This window comes from Chamaea fasciata, unplaced genomic scaffold, assembly GCF_029207755.1.
Source record: "Chamaea fasciata isolate MVZ Bird 193981 ecotype frontalis unplaced genomic scaffold, bChaFas1.0.hap1 SCAF_8, whole genome shotgun sequence".
NCBI lineage: Eukaryota > Metazoa > Chordata > Aves > Passeriformes > Sylviidae > Chamaea > Chamaea fasciata.
Genome location: NW_027094093.1, coordinates 7526099 through 7548213, shown reverse-complemented (window position 1 = coordinate 7548213; position 22115 = coordinate 7526099). Strand labels below are relative to the sequence as shown.

The 22115-nt window shown below is 38.0% G+C and overlaps 1 protein-coding gene across 17 annotated transcripts in view; it reads left to right on the top strand.

Moving 5' to 3' along the window:
* The window catches only part of TFPI (tissue factor pathway inhibitor), a 207362-nt gene that overhangs the window by 180997 nt on the left and 4250 nt on the right, over positions 1-22115 (top strand). For 12 of the 17 annotated variants that reach the window (XM_066189521.1, XM_066189526.1, XM_066189534.1 and 9 more), the window contains 6 exons: positions 3346-3465; positions 11080-11280; positions 14927-14965; positions 18096-18284; positions 19365-19499; positions 19958-20050. In XM_066189521.1, coding sequence (XP_066045618.1) covers positions 3346-3465; positions 11080-11280; positions 14927-14965; positions 18096-18284; positions 19365-19499; positions 19958-20050 — 777 coding nt within the window. Of the gene's footprint in view, positions 1-3345; positions 3466-11079; positions 11281-14926; positions 14966-18095; positions 18285-19364; positions 19500-19957; positions 20051-20703; positions 21916-22115 lie in introns of those variants that run through there. The other 5 variants (XM_066189523.1, XM_066189522.1, XM_066189530.1 and 2 more) reach the window with 4 other exon arrangements.

Here is a 22115-nt window from a genome sequence, read left to right as displayed (position 1 = left end):
TAGTGAGCCCAAATATAATAGCTAAAATATTTTAAATTTTACACTCCATATAAATGCAACAACAAAAAAAAATGAGTGCTTAAAAAAAAATTATACCAGTATCATAAAGACTTACTTTAAGACTTACTTTAAAGGCTTTAAAGTTCTGTTATTGGGCAGCTGAACATCCAGTCAGAAAACCTGAACTTTTTCTAGAAGGTTTGGGTTTTAATTGAAAATCCAGTGCTAAGTATGCTTTGATCTGGGATTTCATTCTTCCTTTAGGAATAATAAGAAATAATTAAGCCATGGAAGGATTTAAGCATTTTATTACCTAAAGCTTCACCCCACTCATCCCCCCTCCAGCCAAACCTGACCCAGTGTTCTGGGTCTGTGTGACCTCCTGGGAGTGTTAGCAGGAAGATAAAGGAGACTGTGTTTGGTCAGGAGACTTTGCAGCAAGGCAGATCTGCTGCTGCACAGCCTGCAGTGTTCCTGTTGGGAACTGGCCCAAGCTTCGAGATGCCCAGCTTTGGGCACACTTTTGACCCTTCCTTTGACGGGAAATGTAGGAGTTGAGTGGAAGAATATAATGCTGTATCCTGGTAAGGGTTTTGTTCTCTGTAAAAATGCAATATTTTTGTCCTTATAATCACATAGTGACAATTCTGTATGGTAGCTCATGATACACAATATTCTATTCCCAAATTAAAAAAATTAAAAAAAAAAAAAAAAACACAAACAAAAACAAAAAACCCAACTTATTAAGGATTTCCATTTCTGCCTGATTGCCTCTCTTCTACTTGGGGAAAAGCTTTTGAGAATATGGGATAACCGACTAGAAAGTGATCACCAAATTTTGCAGTCTAAATCTATACTCTGCAGATTCCTGGAAGAAGGAACCAAAGGCTCAATTTAAGTGATAGAAAACCAAATTCAAACAGAATTTTGCTGAACTAGTGAGAGTTTTGATGGCAGGCTTGGAAAAACTCAAGAATGGAAAATGAGAGCTCAGGGACAAGCATGGAATTAATCCATGGGTTAGTTGAGGTTGTGGATAATTAGCTAGTTCCTTCATGAAGAGCCACTATTGTGCCAATGCTTGCTTCAAAGGAAAAACAATGTGCTAGAAATTTGCTCTTTCCCATGTAATTTCAAAAACTATTACTGTATTTTGTGATTTTTTTTTATTCCAGTGACCTCACTGGAACCAGGCAGTTTGAAAGTTACTACTCTATGTCTAAGTATCAAATACGGTATTTCTGCTCTAAGTGTGCCTGGATGATGTCAAACCATCACCGACTTTGTTTATATTGTAAGGCTAAGTATCCGTGCAGTTCTTTGAATTTTTTACTTAATATTTCTCCCCATACCATTTTTATTAGTTATGGATTTATTTTCATTTTAGTTGATGTCAAACTGACATCGTGAATCAGATGCCGCTCAAATCACAAAGACAGACAACTTCAGGTTACTTTGTACAGAGTTACTTTATATTTTAAATCATGACTGGATTTTTTATCAGGGGTGGATTTAAAGATTTGTTGTACCTTTTTTTTTTAACCTTTGGATGAAAATGCATAATTCCTCCAAGATCAGGTACTACAAAACTTTGTATATAAAGGATTGTAAAACTGGAGATCCAATTAGAATTATGATAAAAGACGCTACTTCTGTTTCCTTGAAAAATACCTGAAAATGAGCAACTCTAGTTCTTGCTCATTTTTTCCATTTACAGAATATTTCAGAACTTGTGCATTAGTTTCTAATCCAAGAGAAGTTATTCCATTTCTGCTAGAAAACAATAATTTCTGAATTTGTTCACAGAATTAAAGAATAGTCTTCGAGCAAAGATTTTAAAGTTGTTAATAAAAGCACAAAACGAGATCTGTATTCGTTTGCAAAACGTTTTGTCAAACCGTATGTGGATAAAGCCTTTTATTTGTTCCTGTAGAAGTTAAGCTTAATAATTGAGTTTAGAAGGAATCAAATACATGCAATTTTTTATTTCTTTTGGCAGGAAGGCATTATGATGTAGAATTTACCACGATCATATTTTCTGGCTAAAATAGAAATTCCTTTAAACCCCAAATTTTTCTTCCATTATTAAAAAAAAGAAATAAGGAAGTCTCAGTGTTTTTCACTACATTATATGCTGAAGCCTTCTAAAGGGTATTGTCAAATTAAAAAATTACCTCAACAGTTAGTGCTGCTCATGATTTCACCAAGAGTTATTTTCAAGAATTCATTTCCTTTCTATCGTGTGCTGCAAGCTGGGAAAACACTAAGTATGCAAGAGGGAAAAATTGGTAAGTTTTCTAGAGAGAAATGAGAATTGTGGATCTGATTTGGTGAAGACATAGTGTCTTCACACACATGTAAGCAAAAACACTAAAGGCCAAAGTGTGTCTGAAGACTGGGAACTTCCTAGCCCTTAGATTTTTAGGTTTTATTTACTTAATATTAATTAACATAGCAAAAACATTTAGTTATTGTACTTTAAGAGAAGAGGGTAGGGAACCAGGGATTATGAATAGGGAATTGATCTGTCGGTAACAAAGAAGATTTTGAGTCTATTCTCTAATTAAAACCCAGAGATCCTTAAGGAGCTTTTAGTTACTTGGAAAATATGTATTTCTTAAAAAGTTAAAGCAAAAGTTTTCTGGAGTTAATTTCACGTGTGCGTGCGTAACCTCATCTTTGGCAACCTGACCGTGCCAGCCGCAATGGAATAAACGTGTTTTCCTTCTGTCAATGATTGCACTAATTCAAAGTGAAAAATAATAACTCTGCACTTAAGTGAGGTTCTCAGTATTAAAGAGATCTACAAGATACTAAATCCCGCTTACAGTGCTGGCGCCCGTGTTGCGAAAAAGTTCACTGATTCCTCTGATATGCAACTTACTCAAGAGTCTGGGAGCTTGGTGTCTATGAATTGAATAAATGTTTGTTTAAAATGTTGTGGCAATGAATCTGGGTTCTGCAGGTGGAGAAAAACTTACTTGGAATGATTTGAATTGGCAAGCAATGTTACATTGTGTAATTAATGCCAGGACGTTAAAAGTATCGAGTGTTACATTTCATGTTGTGATGTGTCCAGGGAGGTGATTTCAGTTGGGGCTTAAAATAAAAGCAATAGCAGTCCCTCTAACCTCTCTTGGAGGTGGGATTGGAGACTTGCAACCTGATGAGCACAGCTGCAATGTTTGCCTTGTTTTTCATTGTGCTTACAACATGATTATACTGAAAGAGCTCACATTATCTCCAAAGCTCCCAGTTTGTGTGTCTCCCTCAGGGATATGCACTGCCCCTCTATGCTCAAGGAACCTGACTGAACTTGTCAATTGTCATTTTTATGTTACACAGGGAAGATGAAAGGAAGAAAGAGGGGACACTCCTTACCTTCACCCTTTATCTTTCTGTTCTTCTGTATTGCTGGGCACGCAACTGCTGAGCTGGATGGCAGCAAAGAGGAGCATGTTGTGGGTAAGAGACACTAGAAAACACCTAAAACTCAACCGGCAAAAACCAAACACTCAAACAACAAAGCCCACTATGTTAAAATGCACTGCAGATGTAATTCTATACTTGAGAACTTTTGTGGGAAACTTTTGAAATTGGGACTAAGCTAAAAATGGTCTCTAACTAGGAGAGAGATGCTTGGAATTATCTATCAAGCTTTAGCAAAATTGGCTTCTACTGAGGCTTCTGTTTCCCAAGCTTTTTGGAGCATGTAATCCTAATCAAACACTGGGTTAGATATCAAGATAATTCCTTTAAATCTCTGCTTTAGGAGCATGGAAAAGTTCAATGTTCAGGCAAGGAAACAGAGAACTGGTTCATTCAGGCTTTATTTCCTCACACAGAAAAAGCAGAAATATGATGAATACCATTGTAGGTTATGTTGCTCTGTTCCACGCACAGATCTCTTGAGTCACAGTTAATTTGCAAAGTTGGATTTAAAGATGATAAAATTACTGTCCTGGTAGCTTTCCTGAGCCTTAACGAAGGTCTTTGTATTGCCCCGAGTGATTTGATATCACTGGATAAATAAAGGAGTTGGACTCAATCCTTGTTAATCCCTTCCAACTCAGGATATTCTACAATTCTATGACTAAAAACTCAAGAGCTGAAAATATTTGTTAGAAAAACAGTGTGACTGTTAAAACGGGGGGTGTTCTTGGATTTTCACCACGGTAAGATTGTGGTTTACCTCACTGAAATTAAGATGGATCAGAATTCTAGACTGGATATCATTGTGAAGGGTATTCCAATTTCTTCCCAAACAATTCTGAGAAAGAAGAGGGAAAAATACACTGCTGGGGCAGCACTAAAATATTCCTTTTTCCTTTGAGAAAGTGACTCGGAACTGTGATCACTTCCCTAAGCTGCAGAGGACTATGAAGTGGATGCTTTTGTTTGACACATCTGATTTTGAAGTGAAACTGAAAGTGCAGCTAAGGGGAACCTTTTGTTATGTTTTGTTCTATTTCCACCCAGATTATTTCTCTCTATCAGACTTCTGCAGCAGTGTTTTTTGAGACAGAAATAGTAATTGTGCACAGTCACGGCTATATAAGATAGGACCATGTCACAATTAGTCACTAAAATTTAAGATATTCACTGTTCCAGGTTAAGCTGTGTAGTAAAGACTGGTTCATGCAGAATAAATTTGTTTCTTTTTAACTCTGAAGTACAAAATTGCCCTTTTTATTTGAAGAAAAAGTCAGATTTATCTTTGCCCCACAACTCTTAGTGCTGTATAAATTCTTAACCAAGCTTGCAGGTCATGAAGGCCAAATCAGCTTGCACATTTTGCCATCAGAACAAGAAATCTGATGGCTCAATTTTTTTCCGTCTATTTACTTTGTTTGTAAAAGAAAATAAGTAAATAATCTCAAGGAAATTAAATAGTCATTTTACTGGGGATTATTTTTTCAGTGGTTATTTTGCAACCAGTTAGTTAGGATTATGTGACCACTAACTGATTTAGCAAGAGAAACAGTTCTGAACTTCTGGGCTTTAGTTCTGAAGTAAAAACCATTATATGTGAGGCTGAGATATTAAACTAGGATCCTGTTTTTGTGACTACTGAAGACTCAGTTACAGTGTTTACAATAAAAAAGCTTTTGCTGTACTCTGTTTTCACAAAATATTTAGATTGTTGTTAATTAAAATTGTATTTGTGGTTTTCTCGTGATTTAACTTCTGGACTCAAAGACTTTAAGTGTTGAAATTTTGTGGGCTGCAATGTCGTTGATAAAATTTCTTTTTGAAGTTTGATGATTATAAAGCAATGACATATTTTACCCCTGCATTCCATAAATTTCAGGTGTTAAAGGATAAAATTAGTTGAATGCATCCATTATTTTTAATGTCATACTTTTGAATCACATTGAGTACAAGTGCTTTGTGAATTTAAGGGGTGGTTTTTTTGTCTATTTTAATTACAGTAATAATCAAGATTGCAGGGTCAAGTCCAATGGAATGAAAAAAGATTTTTAATTTGTTCTCTTCCAGCAAAATCTGTCATTTTCCCATCAACAGATAAGTGTAATAATAAAAATGAAAGGTATAAAAATACCCAGGTTATGTATATTGTGCATTAATCCCTTATGTGGTAGGCAGCACTTAGGTTGATGTTCCAAAGCTTGAAGAAAATTACTTACAAATTGAATGTGCTTTTTATTCATATGTCAAAGCTTGCCAAGAATAAATGTGCCTGCCTAAAGAAAGCGTAGGAAACACAGGCTAGGAAGAGCACTGGAGAGTGTGTGGGTGGGAAGCTGCCAAATTGACAAAGATGGAGAGAAAAAAACCCAGCTATTCGTTAGTGACAAGGTGCTTAGTATTGATACCACTTATCAAAAGGAGACATTGCCAAGGAAGGCTGGGAAGGTGACAGCATATCTTTATAATTAGGGATAACCACGGAAATTCATGTGAAAGTTGAGAACACATAACCTAAGCAAACTAAAACAAAGTATTTTTACCTAAAAATTCAGAAATATTCATGATCTTTATTCTCCCAGTTTATACAGTTTTGCTCTGAGACGCAACTCCTCCATAGTGCTCACCTTTCATATTTACTGTGCTGCAGTTGTAGTATAAAAATCAGTTCATTTTCTACTTAAAAGGAGGTCTTTTTATCGAACAGCCCTGCAGATTACCCCCAAGAGTCTGAAAGCCAAATTAGAGTCTTTTGTTATACCGACATCCAGAGGAAAGGTATTGTTTTCACTTGTACTAACTAATGTGAGAGGATTAGAGACATTATTCACCACTTCTGCTTTTGTAATATTACCCTGCTTTCCAGTGAAGTGGTAACAGTGCCTTGCCTGGATCACCTACAGCCCATGTTCTCAGGGCTGCAGCTTAGCAGAGCTGTCTGAGTGAAATGTCTGCACTGAAACGAGGAGTGGTGTTCATGAGGTAAACACAGAATCACACAGATCATTAGGTTGGAAGAGACCTCCAGGATCATCAAGTCCAACCCAACCTTAACCTCAACTAAACCATGGCACCGAGTGCCACATCCAGTCTTTCTTTAAACACATCCAGGGATGGTGAATCCACCACCTCCCCGGGTAGACTATTCCAGTCCTTTATTACCCTTTGTGTAAAAATCTTTTTCCTAATATCCAGCCTATATTTCCCTTGGTGCAGCTTAAGACAGTCACCTTGAATTACAAGAGTTGCCCTGAGAGTGACAACAAAGGTGAGAATGGCTGTACTGTGTAGGGACAGTCTTGGCCCCTATCTTGTTTGATTGACAGTTGCAAAAAGCAGGAAGGCTGAAGGACTGGAGTGACAGAAAATACCTGCAGTGAGCTCATGCCCATTGTGAGCCATTTCGTGGGCAGTGCTTTGCTCAGTGGAGTGCAGTGACTGTTAGAGCAGAGCAATGGGTGTTTAGTGCTCATGGAAGGAAGTTATTACAGTACATTAAAATTATATTAAAAAGTTGAGGAGGGGAAAGAAAAAGGGGGGAGAAGATTTTTCTGGGTTTTTTTTTCAGTTTTAGTGTGGGAAGTAATAACTTGTGTGACAGTGAACATCAGCTGTAATCATTAGTTAATGCGTTTATAACAAAATTGTCTTGGTCTAGGCTAGTCCTACAATTATACAGGAATTCTTAATGTATTTGGACCAGATGTCTAAACAGGATGAGTAATAAATATCCAACTGAGCCAGATCTAAAGTGGGGGGTTAAACTAAGTTTTTTTGAATGACAAATGCCATGTGCTACACTTAAGAAGAATTAATGCAATCATACATATAAGATGGAAAATTAATGTTGAAGCACCTGTATAACAGGGTTCGTTCTATTTGCTGGAAAGTAAATGGAAGTTACAGAGCATTACAAAAGTAATTCAGTGTTTTAAAAACAAAGGCAAGTGATTTCGTGTCGGATTAAGGAAGAAAACAAAGGATAGTTATTCCACTCTATTTGCCACTAGTACTGCCTCAGGTAGGGGAATTATATTCAACTCTGGGCAGCACATTTTACCAGGAATCCAGACCAGTAGGAAACATCCAAATGAAAGTTATGAGAGCGTTAGAAAGCAAGGCCAATAAAAAGATGGGAAGAAAAGAGTTTATTTAGTACGGAGATAATTTAGAGGAGACAAAAGTTTTCCAAATAAAAAGAAAGTAGACAGAGGTTTGGGCTACTGAAGTGGTGTGGTGAGTGCTGAGCAGCTGCTGCACCACCCAGGCTTCAAGCAGCCAGGGCAGCAGCTGAGCTTGGAGAGCCCGAAATCAAGGTTGAGAGTGCAGGAATCAACTTTCTCTCCTGCAGCAACCTTGATTTGCAAGACGCCAATGGCAGATTGGAAAATCAGAACTGATTTACCACATGTGTTTGCATGATTTAAAATTATTTTGTCTATGCATGAAGGAAGTAAAAAATACTTAATATATAATAAAGAATGTCCTTTAATATATAATAGAGAATATCCAGGCAGTATATTACCCAAAAAAGGGCTGTCTTACAAGAATAGTATTGAAATTCTAGAACTGACTGCTTCAGATTGCTTGCAATTTTACTTCACTTGGATGAGAAACTCGGTTAACATTCCTTCAAATGTTATCTTCCTCTGTTTCTGTTGAAGAATTTTCACTGACCTTTTTGACAGACATCTTCAGTAAATATCATATCCTGTGCTTTTCATACAGTACCTAAAACGCAATAACGCTTTGTCCCAGTGTTCAGGAGCAGAGGATGAGGCCTTACACTAAGAAGTAGTTTTCTCAAGGTACATTCCACAAATGAAAGGAGTACAGGCAGATGTGTGTCTGTGCACATCCACTGGGCCAACACTCCTGCTTGCCTTCTCATCTGCTGCTCTAATCTGAGAAGGAAAGCTAATTTTACATCATCTGTGTGAGTTAAGTGTTCCCAGGTGTAAAATAAAGGGGAAGAATTCCTTCGCTGTTTCCAGACAGAAGAATGATTCAGTTCCGATGAATCCCTTTGAGACCTCTTTCTTCAGAGTCACTTGGTTGCTGTTTGGAGCTGAAGGGCTTGGCCCCTGGGGCTTTGACAGGGTACAGATTTTACTGAAACTATGGCAAACTTTCTAGCATTCCTAGGACACCGAGCCATTGCCAAGAAGTGTGACACAGTTAGTCATTATGTTCGCAGCAGATGTCAGGACATCTGACATTGGTTAACAGCATCCCTGTGACTGCAGGGGAAAGGCCTCAGGAGGTAACCAAAACAACGATTGTGTTCCCTGGGTCTGATGGGAAGTGGGCTAGGAGTGGAGACCAGAAAGTTCCCAGGATGAACTCTGCTGAGCCATTTGTTCATCCTCTTTGTGTAGTTTTGCAACTGTGCTTGCATACTATTTTTGTTTGAATAGCCTACAGCGTTGGGGTGGGGCAATACAGCTAGAAAATGAGCTGACATAACTCTGTGTCTGAAATTTCAGTGGTGAAGAAACCTGGTAAGTTTTCACAACCTCTTGTGGACTGAACTGGGTCGCTGGCAGAGGTCACAGAGGGGATCTCATGTCTCGGGTGCCAAGAAAATGACGTGTTTGTAAACCAGCTCTCAGCCCTCACCCCGACCACGTTTGAGTTGGATTGGTTTCTGTGGAGCTCTGAGTGTTTGATTTTAGCATTTCAGGAGTGAGTTCATAACTTACTGAAAACTTTGATGTTTTGAAGGCGTTTCTTCCTTGGTACTGAGCTGGGGAAATCCAGAGTTTGATTTTGCCATGCAGTATTCTCTCAGTTTTTTAACTTGAGCCTTTTTTAGTCACTTCCAAAGGATTCCCAAGCCTTTTGGAGAACTTCAGAATCTTTGCAGTCCACCTTGGCATTTATTGTGACTTCTAAATACTAAATCTTCATGGGCTTAGGAAGACCCAGCTAATGAAACTGAAAAAAAAAAAAAAAAGTGAAATCTTGCTTGGCAAGCTGAGCTTCGTAGCAAGTTTACCAAATCTAATATCTCTTATAATTATTAATCTTATTTTATCAATATTTCCTATTGTACTGTCTTCAATAATATTTTCAAATCTATGTACCCACCTTCAAAATCTGAAAATGTATTTTCACCAATGTGGCATAAGTCACAGACTGCTTTGGGGACTGAATATTTAAGTAGAATTTTGAAATTAGTCCTTTCTCTACTATTGGAAGATCTGATTGTGTGCTGCAATTGTTCTGTCTGTAGTAATTGTGTAATAGAGGTCGTTAGTTTTTCAAGGACTTAAATGGTATTCTTTAAAAGATTTTAGTGCTGAAATTTGTTTCTTTTCTGTAGGTTTAATAGTTATAAGTGGCTCAAATGGAATAAAACTGGTAAACTTCCATGGACCTCAATACTTATGAGGATTTATCTCAGCTCTTTGAATTTAATTCAAAGATTGTATAATATGGTCGATTTTAGATATTAAAATTAGATATTCACAGAGCAGGTAGATAGCAAGTACACAAGTTCCCTTTTAATCATATCATAAGGCCTGATTTTTGTGAATTATTTTAATTAAAACTGGAAATTTAACTTAATAGGAATCTGTAATGATGATGTGATCATGTAAACTCTTCTCCTCTTCCTTTTTTTTTTTTTTTTTTGGCTCCTTCCTGGGCCACTGCAAAGAGCACGTATAGATGTGTTTGCATGTATGTTCTGAGACATCAATTAGCTGTAGGAGAATGAATGAAAAACTTTAGGTCTGTTCTGTCTTCTTCTGTCTCCTGTGGCAAGCACACAAGCGCTGTAGAGCTTTCAAATCCCTCTAGGGTAAAATACTGCCTTGGAAAATCCAAACATAAAAATATAGTAAACCATATATTCATAAGGGAGCAGTATCAGGAACTGGATTGCTAGTCAGAATTTCCTTATAGTCATTGACAAAGGTGAAACTTCGCTAGCGTTCTTCACAATCCATGTGACAATTTATACATAACATTCCCTGACCTAATATATATTGAAAGACAGAAATGACCCAGTTTGAAAACATTCAGCTTTGTTTTGCCTTGACTTTCTAGCTGTATGCTGTTGAAAGCTGTAATGCGAGCAGGGTGAGATCAAAGGAGCAAGAGCCTGGTGCCTGTCAGTGGTCCCGGCAGGGCTTGTGTCCCAGTGAAGTGCCATTTTCAGGAGAGGGATGCCCTCTGCAGGGCTCTGGCCATCCCACACTGTTCCCTGGCAGATCCTTTACGAGCCAGGTTCACTGGGAGCAGTGCCTGGAAGAGAGCCCAAGGAAACCTTTCTGCCCTGGTGGCCACTGGGTCGTTTGGAGCTACCAGGACTTTCTCAGTGTTTTTGTTATTCAGTGTTGCACCCCCAGCTCGTGTGACTAAGCCACACTCCTGTTAAGAGGTTTGTGATGAGGAGTTGAAGTTTATACTGTGAGCTGTTTTGGTGGAAAATTGAAACCACACAGTTGAATTGATCGAACGGAATTTGTGTTCCAATGCAGATGATGTTTTTCTTTTTACATCTGTTTAGCGTGTTCAGAGCTTTGCAGACAGATGTTGTGCAGTGCCTCTCTAGCAGAACACACAAGCAATCTCATTTGGGAGTTACATTATGCAGTATGCAGCAAACTAACTCAGTTATTCCACTTCTCCTCTGTACTGCAGGTGCTGCTTGGCCACCACTGAAGCTGGTGCACTCGTTCTGTGCCATGAAAGCAGACGATGGCCCGTGCAAAGCCATCCACATCCGCTATTTCTTCAATATCAAAAGCCGCAAGTGCGAGGTGTTTGAGTATGGTGGATGCCATGGCAACCAGAACAACTTCCAAACGCTGGAGGAATGCCAGGAGAAGTGTGTGGTAACAGGCCAGTACCCATTCTCTTACCCTCCTATCAATTCTTCATTTGTATCCGTTATTTCTCATTCACAAACCGCTCCAATTTGGGAAGTAGAAGCCCTCTTTCAGTTCCTATTAATACAGAAATATAATTTCTCAAATTATGTTCTCAAGTAGGTTGTAGTCATCTGAATTATTTTACATGGTGCAAGCAGATATTCAAGATTTGGAAGGATAGGTAGGTTTAGTAGTGTACCTGTGACGCCAGTGAAGGGAATCTTATTTTCTAGCTAGAGCCCTGTTTTGAATGAGTTCTGAAGTGAAATTGATTTTGAGGCTGCGCTAAGCTGATGGGTAGCGAAGATGTTCTTTAGTGCTTTCAGAGTGTCTAAACCAAGTGGGGGTTTTTTTATTTTATCAATTGGTAAGAATATTTACAACACCGTTCCTTCTCCAGACTATGCTGTTTTTGTCTTTGATTCATCATACCTGGGTTTAATAAAAGAATACAAAAGTAATATAGAATTCAAGTCACAGGTTTTAAAATCTTCCTTACAGACTATTATATGGGAGCAGATCTCATTTCTGGGCAGAAAATCAAACAAAGAAGGAATTCATTACAGATGATTAATCTGTTTCTAGCTATGACTCCATCAAGTGTAAAGAGCAGAATCTTTCAAGATAAAAAATTGAAAGTTATTGTTTCCTTGAATAGCATTCAGTGTCAGAAAGACCTGGAGTCTAGGATGTGAATAAGCTCTTCCTTGTTTTACACCAGGCTGGCTTTTTGTGGTTTCCAGTTAGTATTTGGTTTGGGGGTTCAGCAGGACCCACAGCATCATAACTATGCTTGCAGTGCCGTTATTTGCACGACTGCACCTGCCAGTATCTCATCCAAAACTTGACACTTCCTGTCACAAGAAATTTGGAGTGTTTGTCCTCAATTTCAATTTAAAGGCTAAAACAGAGGGATAAAAGAGAAAAGAATGCATTGACAGATGCAGAATTTGGAATAAAGTGTCCAAAAGTCATAATCAGGTGTCATGAGTGAAGTTTTATCACATTTTTTTCTTCAATCCGATGTTGCTATTTTTGCAGAATCACAGAATAAGCTGAGTTGGAAGGGACCCAGAGTTACTTTATTCTAGCACACATGTTGGATCTGGAACAGATCTTCTAGACCAAATCCTGTACTGGCGTATATTTGGTGTAACTCTATAGCATAAAACCGAAAATTATTTAAAATGAGAACTGGCTTAGTGTCTACATCTTGGTACTCAGCCCACAAACACTTTTCTCTGTATGAATAACAGTGATCCTAGACTCTCCAAGAGCTGGATCTGCTTGGAGGAAGAGGAGAAACAAAGGCTCATGATCTCTGTATTCGCTGAATGAGTAACAGCAGATAAAATGTGTTATGTAAAGTGTACTGCAGACCATCAGGCATAAAGCAAACTCTTTAATTAATCCCTTTTGCTATCATAATTAAGCAAAACCTTGACTAATTCTGTGAATTTTTCTTAAATCTAACTCTGTGCAGTCTTATAGTATATAGTTGTATTCATCTTACTTACATGTCCACTATTTATTACTGCAGATCACTACTTAGTGACTATAGAGATGAGTCTGAAGAGAGAGTATGAGTGACACCAAAGTGCTTAAAAATAAAGGAAAATCTGAAATACTAAATTATCTCTTTGAAGAATGATTGATAAAATATTGTTAAAATATTGATAAAAATAAGCTCAAGGGCAGCTATCTATGTAGAAATTCAGAAGAAATAATACGATTAGTCAAAGTTTTTGATTTTCAATATTTAGCACAGATACAAGAATAAATGAGCCAGCATGAGTGAATTACCAGTTTAACTTGTTAACAGTTTGGAATCAATGAGCAACCAGACAGAACTGACTGATGTCAGTACAAGAGTTCAGAGAGCCCAGCGGCAGACTGGCCACTCTAAGGCTCTCCAAGACAAGTTTCAGATTCAAGATGATTACTTCTGAATCAAGCTTCCTAGAAATCAGCTGTATTCTTTGCTTCTTGGGCCCACAACTCACAACTTCAGGGAATGAAAACTATTCCTAAGAGGAATTTGCCTATAGGCTCCGTTGTTTACTGGATATGAGAATAACCACAAGTGTCATCACTAGCAGAGAGACCTTAATTTTCAAGGCAGTGAATATAAATTTTAGACTACTTAAGCTTGATATTGTGGTAAAACACCTGCTGATAAATGGTTCTGCTCATGATGGCAATTCTAATGTCTATTATTTAGAGTGGATCTACAAAGAAATACACTTCATTTACAAAAAACAAATCAGCTCAGATGTGGATTTGGCTTTTTGACTGAAACCAGAAGCAAAAACACTGCTGACATGGTAGTAAGATTAAAAGATTCTAGGCCTGTATAAACTCATAATAAAGTTTTCCTTTTCTCTGCCAGAAGAGTAGAGATCACATGTCAAAATCTGATTGCTGATTTTGCCCTGAGGGGGACAGCTGAGTGAGATTAGTGAAATGGCCTGACGTGCGTGTCCGTTGTTTAGGTCATGGGTTTAAATGCTGAGGGCCAAGCCTCCTGCTAATAGGAAAAACTGGAAATCTGTTCAAAGAAATGTTATGTCACTCTGAAGTGCATGCCATGTCTTTAATACTTTTTAAAGGGTAACAGCTGCATTGTCCCAGAGGTGGAAGAAAAAATGTGCCATGACAGAATTTCTACCCAATAGGTCTGCTTTGAAAATATAACATCAGCAGGTTTCCAGAGAAAACTAGGGTACAATTATGATACAAGAGGGCAGTAAAGTACAAAACAAAAATTATGAAGCAATGCAAATAAGTAGACTAAGGCAGAGTCCAGCAGCTGCTGGCCACCTCTCTCTCAGCTGTTGAAATATTGTCAGCCTTTCCCAGGCATTGGATGATCTGCTCTGCCCTCGGACTCCTTCGCAGTCCTATGATTAGATGTACACCTCCTACAAGGAGAAGGTGGTTTGTTTTCAGTATCTAAAAAGGAATTTGAATTAAGATATCCAGTTTCTTGAGCTGATACAAGAAAACCCAGGCTCCTGCATTAAAAATGACAGTAACAACTTGCTGCAAGATTGTGCGTGGAGAGAACCATGAAAAGTTTTCATCTACACTCCCATAGGATACCTGTAGATACTTGGCCAAAGGGCCTTTAATATCATTAACTGCATAAGGAAAGCTTCACTCAGGCTCTGCGTGGCAGAGCAAAGGGAATTGGATAAGGTGAGGGAAGTCTTCCCATCTCCCTCAGTCAGCTCCAAAGGTACAAGCAGTACTCATAGCTACAGGTTGTTAGTCTGCTAATTACTCCTCTTTTGAGGAGTGAGAGTGCATGATACAGGATGCTGGATCCAGTAGAAAGAGGAGTAATTTCCCTGTTCAATTCAATATCAGCATAATTTAATTTCAGTATTTCCTATATTGTTAAGTTTCAAATATAGCAGATCTTCCTTTACGAAGGAAATGATACTTCAGTTTTCCACAACGAGCTTTTGTTCTGCTTCCCAAATAAAGAGGAAAAGGAAGAGATGCTGTATTCTTGCTTCTCAGTGTTCACTCTCACTGCTAAACACACTGGTATCACAAGTATGACTTAACATGTCTGCTTTTGCTAAATACTTTTATTTTTATTTATCTTGCAGAATTTTCTCAGAAGATGGCGTTAGCAAAAACTAAGAAAGGTAATTACATTTACATCATAATCTAAGATTCTTCTGCCACAATAAAGGATTTCTTATCTTCTTTTGTTAGCTTGGAACAATGCATAATTTATCTTCTAACAAAAACAGCAGTGTCAGATTAAATTGAGTTCTTAATCTGAATCTTCTGTCTTCATCAAAGAATTTGAGGACAGTTGTGGTCACTGAACATGGTATCTGCAATCTCTTCTCCACGAAATAAATACATTGTGATGCTTTTCTCTTTCTTCAATAAAAAGAGGGTCTCTGCAGACATTCAAGCATGGTATAATTTAGCCACGATGGGGAACTTTTATTGTGTATTTTGAGAACAAGCTAAATGCTTTGTACTAATGTCTTTTAATTTTTAGAAAAACAGGAAAAATTGCTCTGCAGGAGAACTTTTAAAGCATTGTCAGTGGAGCAGTTGCCAGAGGTTAGGGCATGTGCCCTAATTGCAAATCAAACAAGGGAGCAGATTTCCCATTCCTGAAGGGACAGGCTTTTATCAGAGCTTTAAATTTCTGATACCCCAGACATCTAAAATAGCCAGTGCTAAAGTATTGGGAGTGCCTTACTGAAACACTGTTGATCTGTTGATAAAACTGATGTGCCTGACAAGGATATTTCAGTCTGACACTCAGAGCTGAGCTGGTGAAGACTTACTCTACCCTTCCCCTTTGCACACTGGAGACTCACCCGTACTTATCGATGGGGCTCACTGTGGGCAGCCAGAGCTCCACAAACACAGACCTGAGTACACTTTTACACAAGTCAGCTCCTCTTTTTTTCTGCTTACTCTCCTTCATCCCTCCTTCCTCTCAGGACCTCCTGAATGGGTGTGCATTCAGCAACTTGCAGAAATACAAATAATTGCACGTACGTTTTGAAACAGACTATAAGCAAACCACCTATCTTTACAGAATGGTATTTGGAATATTTTCATACGAGATGATGGTTTTCTTTTCCTGTTTTTTATTGTCTTTTCTATTCTTAATGCATTTAAGAAATGGTGATTATACTGTGGAAGGTTAATTTTCCACAGATGCTGCAGATTTTGGCACTACTTCCTTTCAGGGCTGACCCTTGTTCCCTGCTTTTAATGACAAACCAGAACACATCCTGTAAAATTCAGCTCATGGCTATCATCAGCATTATTGCACATGTACTGTTGTTTCCACTAATGTAGTCTTGAATATCGAGTCCTTGGAGAGAGATGTGGCATTTAGAAGTACAGTACTGGTTTGTGTGGTTAAGATTATATTACCTTCATGAACTCTCTCTTCAGAAGTGGCTATAAAAGTTAGCTGGGAGCTCAACTAATTTGGACTGAATTTCATTTGCAAGAACCATTTTAATATAAGAATATTCTAAATTGAGGACATCTGTTTTTAAGAACCAGCCATAATCCTGTAGCCGACTTTGCATACCCTTTTTTTTATCTGCCTTCCTTTTTCAGTTAATATCTCTCTAATAATCTCTTTGTGTTATTTCACAGTATTGTGCAGTGTTTGATGAGAGAATTTTTTCTGTAGTTCCTGTTGTCTGTGAGCTCCTAGCAGATGGAACAGATACTTCTGGGAGTCTTGGTGCTCCCTGTCTATTCTTCTGTCTCACTTCTGTTTCAGCTAAAAATGTGCCCTGCACATATTTCTCATATTTATTGCTCTGTGTGAGCTTAGCTTTCTAAATCTGTGCACATCAACAGGTGCTGCCTTTACACAGTAAGACAGGTGAAACACCTGAACTGTGGATTGTCCTTACTGGCAGAGAATGGAATTTGTAATGAAGAATCAAAATTAAGCTATTCAGGAATGCTAAAAACAGTTGATTTCGTTGCTTTATTCAAGAGTAATTTAGTGCTTTAATTTTGCGTGTGAGCTCTGTAAATTAGTTTTTGCTGTTCATGAAGTATTATAAAAACTGAAATGCAATGCATTGCCAATTAATTCTTAGAAAAAAATCTTGTTATGAGCTATTGTGATTTTTATATAAATTCAATATCTGCATCAATTTCTTTTAATAATAATAATCTTGTTCTAGCAATGAATTTCAATATATACCTACCTAAAATAGGTGTAATAGGATTAAGTTCTTTGCAAGTTGATAATCTGCTTCTAAAATGTTAGGAACTTCAAACTAATTGTTCTATATCCATCTTTTTAAATGACTGCCGGCTGGACACCATTTTAGTCTCAATATTTTGTCAATTTTCACAGCTAAGCAAGGCCTCTATATGTTACACCTGATAGGATTTTCCTATATGATGGTTAAATAGACTTTTCTTGGCAGGTCAGCTCAGGCAAGAATCACATTTCAAAATATCTATTAGCAAGAATCTGATGATTCCTCCACATATATTTCACTATTGTTACCATGATTTTAAGCACACTATTTTAAGAAAAAACTGAATATGGTGAGGAGTTGACTTTTGGGGATTGTCATATGGCTCTGTGTTTTTCTTCCCTGCCAGAGGATTTGATATCATGCCGTGATATTCAGTCAGATTATGCAATATTCATTTGGTAGCTTTTCCTTGGTTGATATTGTAGTTACTGATTACAAACTCAGAACTGAAACTGAAATATTGTAGAACAGCTGCTCCATCTCCCTGTTTCCAGTATCCTTTTATAAGTATAAACTGCCCTAGACAAACTGCACTGCTAGATTTTTTGTTCTGTTCTATTTTAAAATTCCTTCATTTTTTCTTCTATTTGAACATTTTGCTTGGTGTATAATGCACATTAACATTGACTGAAACATAAATAACAAGGATGTGTACTTAGGTGCAAGTGATCCAGCTGAGGTTCAGGCCTTCTATTAAATCACAATTAAAACTAATTTTCAACTTAGAACATCAGTGTTTTGGAACTTAAAAGGACCTCATTAGTTGACATTTTTGAAGATGTAATTTAGTGGCTGCTTGAACAGAGCAATAAATACCCCTATAATGTTCCAGTGTAATACTGCAGTGTTAAATATAGAACAAAAGCAGCACAATAAAGCAACAGTTATTTTATAGTTGGCCTTTAGCCCAAAGTCTCAGGTTTATTTTGTAAACTCCCTCCAGTTCTGTCGTTGCCTTGGGATGCATTTTAGGTTTTTTTCTTCACCCGCCCTGTTCATCATTTAGCATTGTTTCTAGGAAAGCCTGACTTCTGCTTCCACGCCCAAGAGCCAGGGGTCTGCCGAGGTTATTTCACCAGGTACTTCTACAACAAAGAGACAAAGTTGTGTGAAGCATTCAAGTATGGTGGGTGCCTAGGAAACCAGAACAACTTCAGGAGTCTGGAGGAGTGCCAGACTACCTGCCAAGACAACTGTAAGTCGATGGTTTTAATCGCTCTTAGTTTTACTCTTGTATAAAAAAATGATGTGTTTTGAAAGGATTTTGCTTGGGAAAAAAGGCAATTTTAGGGTGCCCTGGGGTGGTAATAATTTAGATATGAGATTTACAATAATTATGCATATTTTTAAATTAAAAATACCAAATGTAAAGTATGAAGTAAAAAATTGGTAGGTACTATTTAAGGAATATTACAGGACTCCTACGTTTGTTACTTTTCTCATGACAGCAAACCTAAAATCTGCCATCTGTTTGGCTTTATAATGCCATAAAACACTAGTGTCTGCTTTTAACCCTTATGTCTGCATACGCTCCTTTCAACCCGAGTCTGATACTGACAAGAGGTGCCCATATACGAATTTTTAACTTACTGTGCATTGCTAGCTCCTCACCAGAGATTTGTGGAACACCTGTTTGTCCCTTGGGAATGATGTGGCTGTGCAGCTTAGGCTGCAAAAGCCAGTCAGACTGACCACAGAGCAGTCATTTGCTTCCTTGTCCTGCTCCTTCCAAGGAATTGTTCTACGTCAGGATACAGTAACCTTCAGAACTCCTCTCCCTTCACCAACTGCTTCATTTTATTCATGAGGCAAATGCATTTTCCCATCCGGAGCCTCCAGACCTTTTTATCTTGCTTGTCTGTAGTGGGCCTTTTTCCAGCACTGTTTCTTAAGCTGTCACTTTGGCAAAGGGAACTTGAGCTTATTCACACTTAAAGTAGAAAAGACTCACTATGCTGCTTTTGAAAGATTTTTTTTTTTTTTAAATTATAAATATATGTGCATTTTCCCTTCTTTCACTGAAGCATTTCTTCCTGGGCTGTGATTCCACTTTTACTTTCTGGACAAAAAGCTGCAGACAATTACTTTTCATGACTTTACTCTAAAATAACATCTTCAGGTAGATTTGCATGAACACCCAAGAAGAGAGGGTTAGGGGCTGTTTCCATGGTCTAAATAGATCAAAGTTTTTGGTTTTGAGATATCGAATCATTGACACCAATTTTGGTTGTTTTTTTCTTAATGGCTTTCACTTCCCTTGATTTTTTTGGTTTAGCAAATTTATTGCCAACTGTTACAGCTGAAGAGCATCCCAACACTGTGAACAGCAGTTCCCCAGCAGGAGAGCATCCCAACACTGTGAACAGCAGCTCCCCATCAAAAGAACCCAGCCAGTCTCCTGGGATTTTTGGTAAGAATTTGCTTTTGTTGTTTATAGTCAACCCTTTGATGCTCCTTGGTTTGTCCACTGTTTTTTCCCATTTATTTGAAGACATGTATGTCACTGGAAATACCTGAGCACAGGGAAGTCATTCACATTAAAAACAGCTTCAGAGCTGCTTTCTTGCCAGCAATACGTATTTTGAAAGAGGCTTACAATTGCAAGGGTTGGAATGTCTGCTGGTAATATAAAAATAACCTTACCAAGCTGTGTATGATCTCAATTTTACATCAGTGAAATTAAGGAAGAAAAGGAAGCCCATTGCCAAGTTATTTCAGCAACCTGAGAGATGTTGCTTGGCAACTGGCATCAGCAGTGGATTTGAGCAGGGCCGGCAGGTACCAGTCACAGCTGAGCGTCAGAGCTCGGATGTGTCTACACATCCTATCCTTGACTGTTTCATACAAACTCTCTATTTTTTCTTTTAGTTAATTTGTTGCCAGCTGCTCCAGATGAGAAGTCCAACACCTCGAACAGTAGTTCCCCAAAGGAGGAGCCCAACCAGTTCCCCATTTTTTTTGGTAAGAATTAGCTTTTGCAGTTCTTAGCTCTCAGTCTTTTATATGGATTTAATTTCCATTTCAACCCGTTTTCTGACATGCCACAATCTAAAGAATGGGTTTTCATCTTTGCTAAAGGATTTAATAAGCAGAGAAAGTCAAAGCAAAGAAATATGTCACAACTTACAAATCTTTCGTAAATATCAGGATGTGGAAGATTGATCACTCTCTTTAAAAAGTGTGCACTTCTTAAAGGCCTGATTAATACAAAGACCAAAAGCAATGATGCATAGTTCTTTCAGTCAAAATTAATATTTTTATGAGGATCTAAATAGGCAAGTGATTAAAATTCCTTATACCCATTAAAAAAGAACGACATTTGGGTTTTAGAATATAGCATAGTATAATATATTTAATACCATACAGTTTCTATTTTCACTGTGACCATATTAAACTCAGTTTTGGGTTGAATATTATCACAGTGGGTATGAATTCATTTAAAATGTTGTTCCAAGGTATTTTTGCATTATGTGTTACAATGCAGTAGGACTCTGAACATTTACTGAGGTTTTAACAATATCAGCAGCTGGACACTGTCCACTGTAGATGGCTGGTGCCTGCTCAGACTGTACAGGGTGATTGAATTTGAGGCATGTCATTTTTATGATCCACAGTTGTGCAAGAGGAAGAAACAAACAGTTGGAAAGAGCCTGAGCATTCTCACCAAGTATTTATGTTGGTTTTTTGCATTTGCACTTGCTTGTACTTTTGAGGACTGAGTGATGATGTAGAGACTCGCTAAGGTTTTTTGCTTTTTATATGTTCTGTAAGATAATAGGTGTGTAGGTGGCATTCCTGTGCTCTTTGCTTAGAACGGAGTGTCTAATAAGGCATGAATGTGTGTTGTATTCTATTTTTTGCCTGCGCTGTAATCCACCTGCACTGCTGGTTTGATGTAGGTTTCTGTGCAGTTGTGTTGTTTGTTTACCACATGCAAAGCATCAATACACTCTGTATTTAAATGAATTACCATAAAACAGTAAAGCTTTTGACAACTTCTTTTACTGAAAACTATTTGAATTACGTCAGGTCTGGTAATAAGTCTAGGGGCATTAAGGGCGTGCAAATTCCCTGAAGGTTTTTAGTCATAGTATGGATGCCTGAATACTCCAAACAGCTAACCTGTACCAGGAAAGGAGCATGATTCACTGTGTTTTCTCAGAGAAAATGAAAGGGGTTTTGACTGTGTCAGCAATAGGGCATTTTCCTGCACAGCAGACTTTGAGAGTGAGGGGTGAGGGTAAGAGCAAGAGAATTGAAGACTGATGGAACAAAGAGTCAGTGTAGCAGAATGGGTTGGATGAGAAGCACAGCCACGGAAGGACCAGAGAAATTCAGTGAAAAATCTAAAGGCCCAAAGGTTCTTCCATATGGTTTGACCTTTGTCTTGCACTTGTCTGTCTCGTGCAGCCTCCTGCTCCTGCTCTGTTTATCCTCTTGTACTCTTCAGGCTGCTGGAATGGGCTAAAATCATGTGCTTTTGTGCAACCCTCCTAGAGAGGAAGGCAAGGGTATGGCCAGAGCTGAGAGCTGATTTCTCCACAGAGACATGGAGAACATTATCTCCTGTTTCTAGAGATACAGCTGTAAAGTGAAGTCCCAAGGTAGAGATATGTCACACAAATGTGCAGGGTAACTGTCTGTCACCTTCTGTGAGGGACAAGAAATTGACTTCTCGTATGAGATTAGGATCAGGGTGAACTTTTTGGGATTGAGCGGCTGATGTCCGTCTCCTCAAGCATGGGCTGATCTGTCATTGTAATATCTATTTTGTATGTACACTGGCCTGGCTATGTATTGTTTTCAGAGACGATTTAAAAATTGAATATAATTTAATTAATTTACATTAAAACATGAAAAAAGAAATTACGAGGAGCTGTCTCTTAGACAATCTCACCTCACAATTGACATGCTATTTCATCTTGATTCTAAGGAAAAAGAAGTGGTTTGAGTATGTTTAACTCTATAACAATATCAGGTTATTAGACTGACAACATAGTTCTTGATCTTCAGAAGATTAAACTGT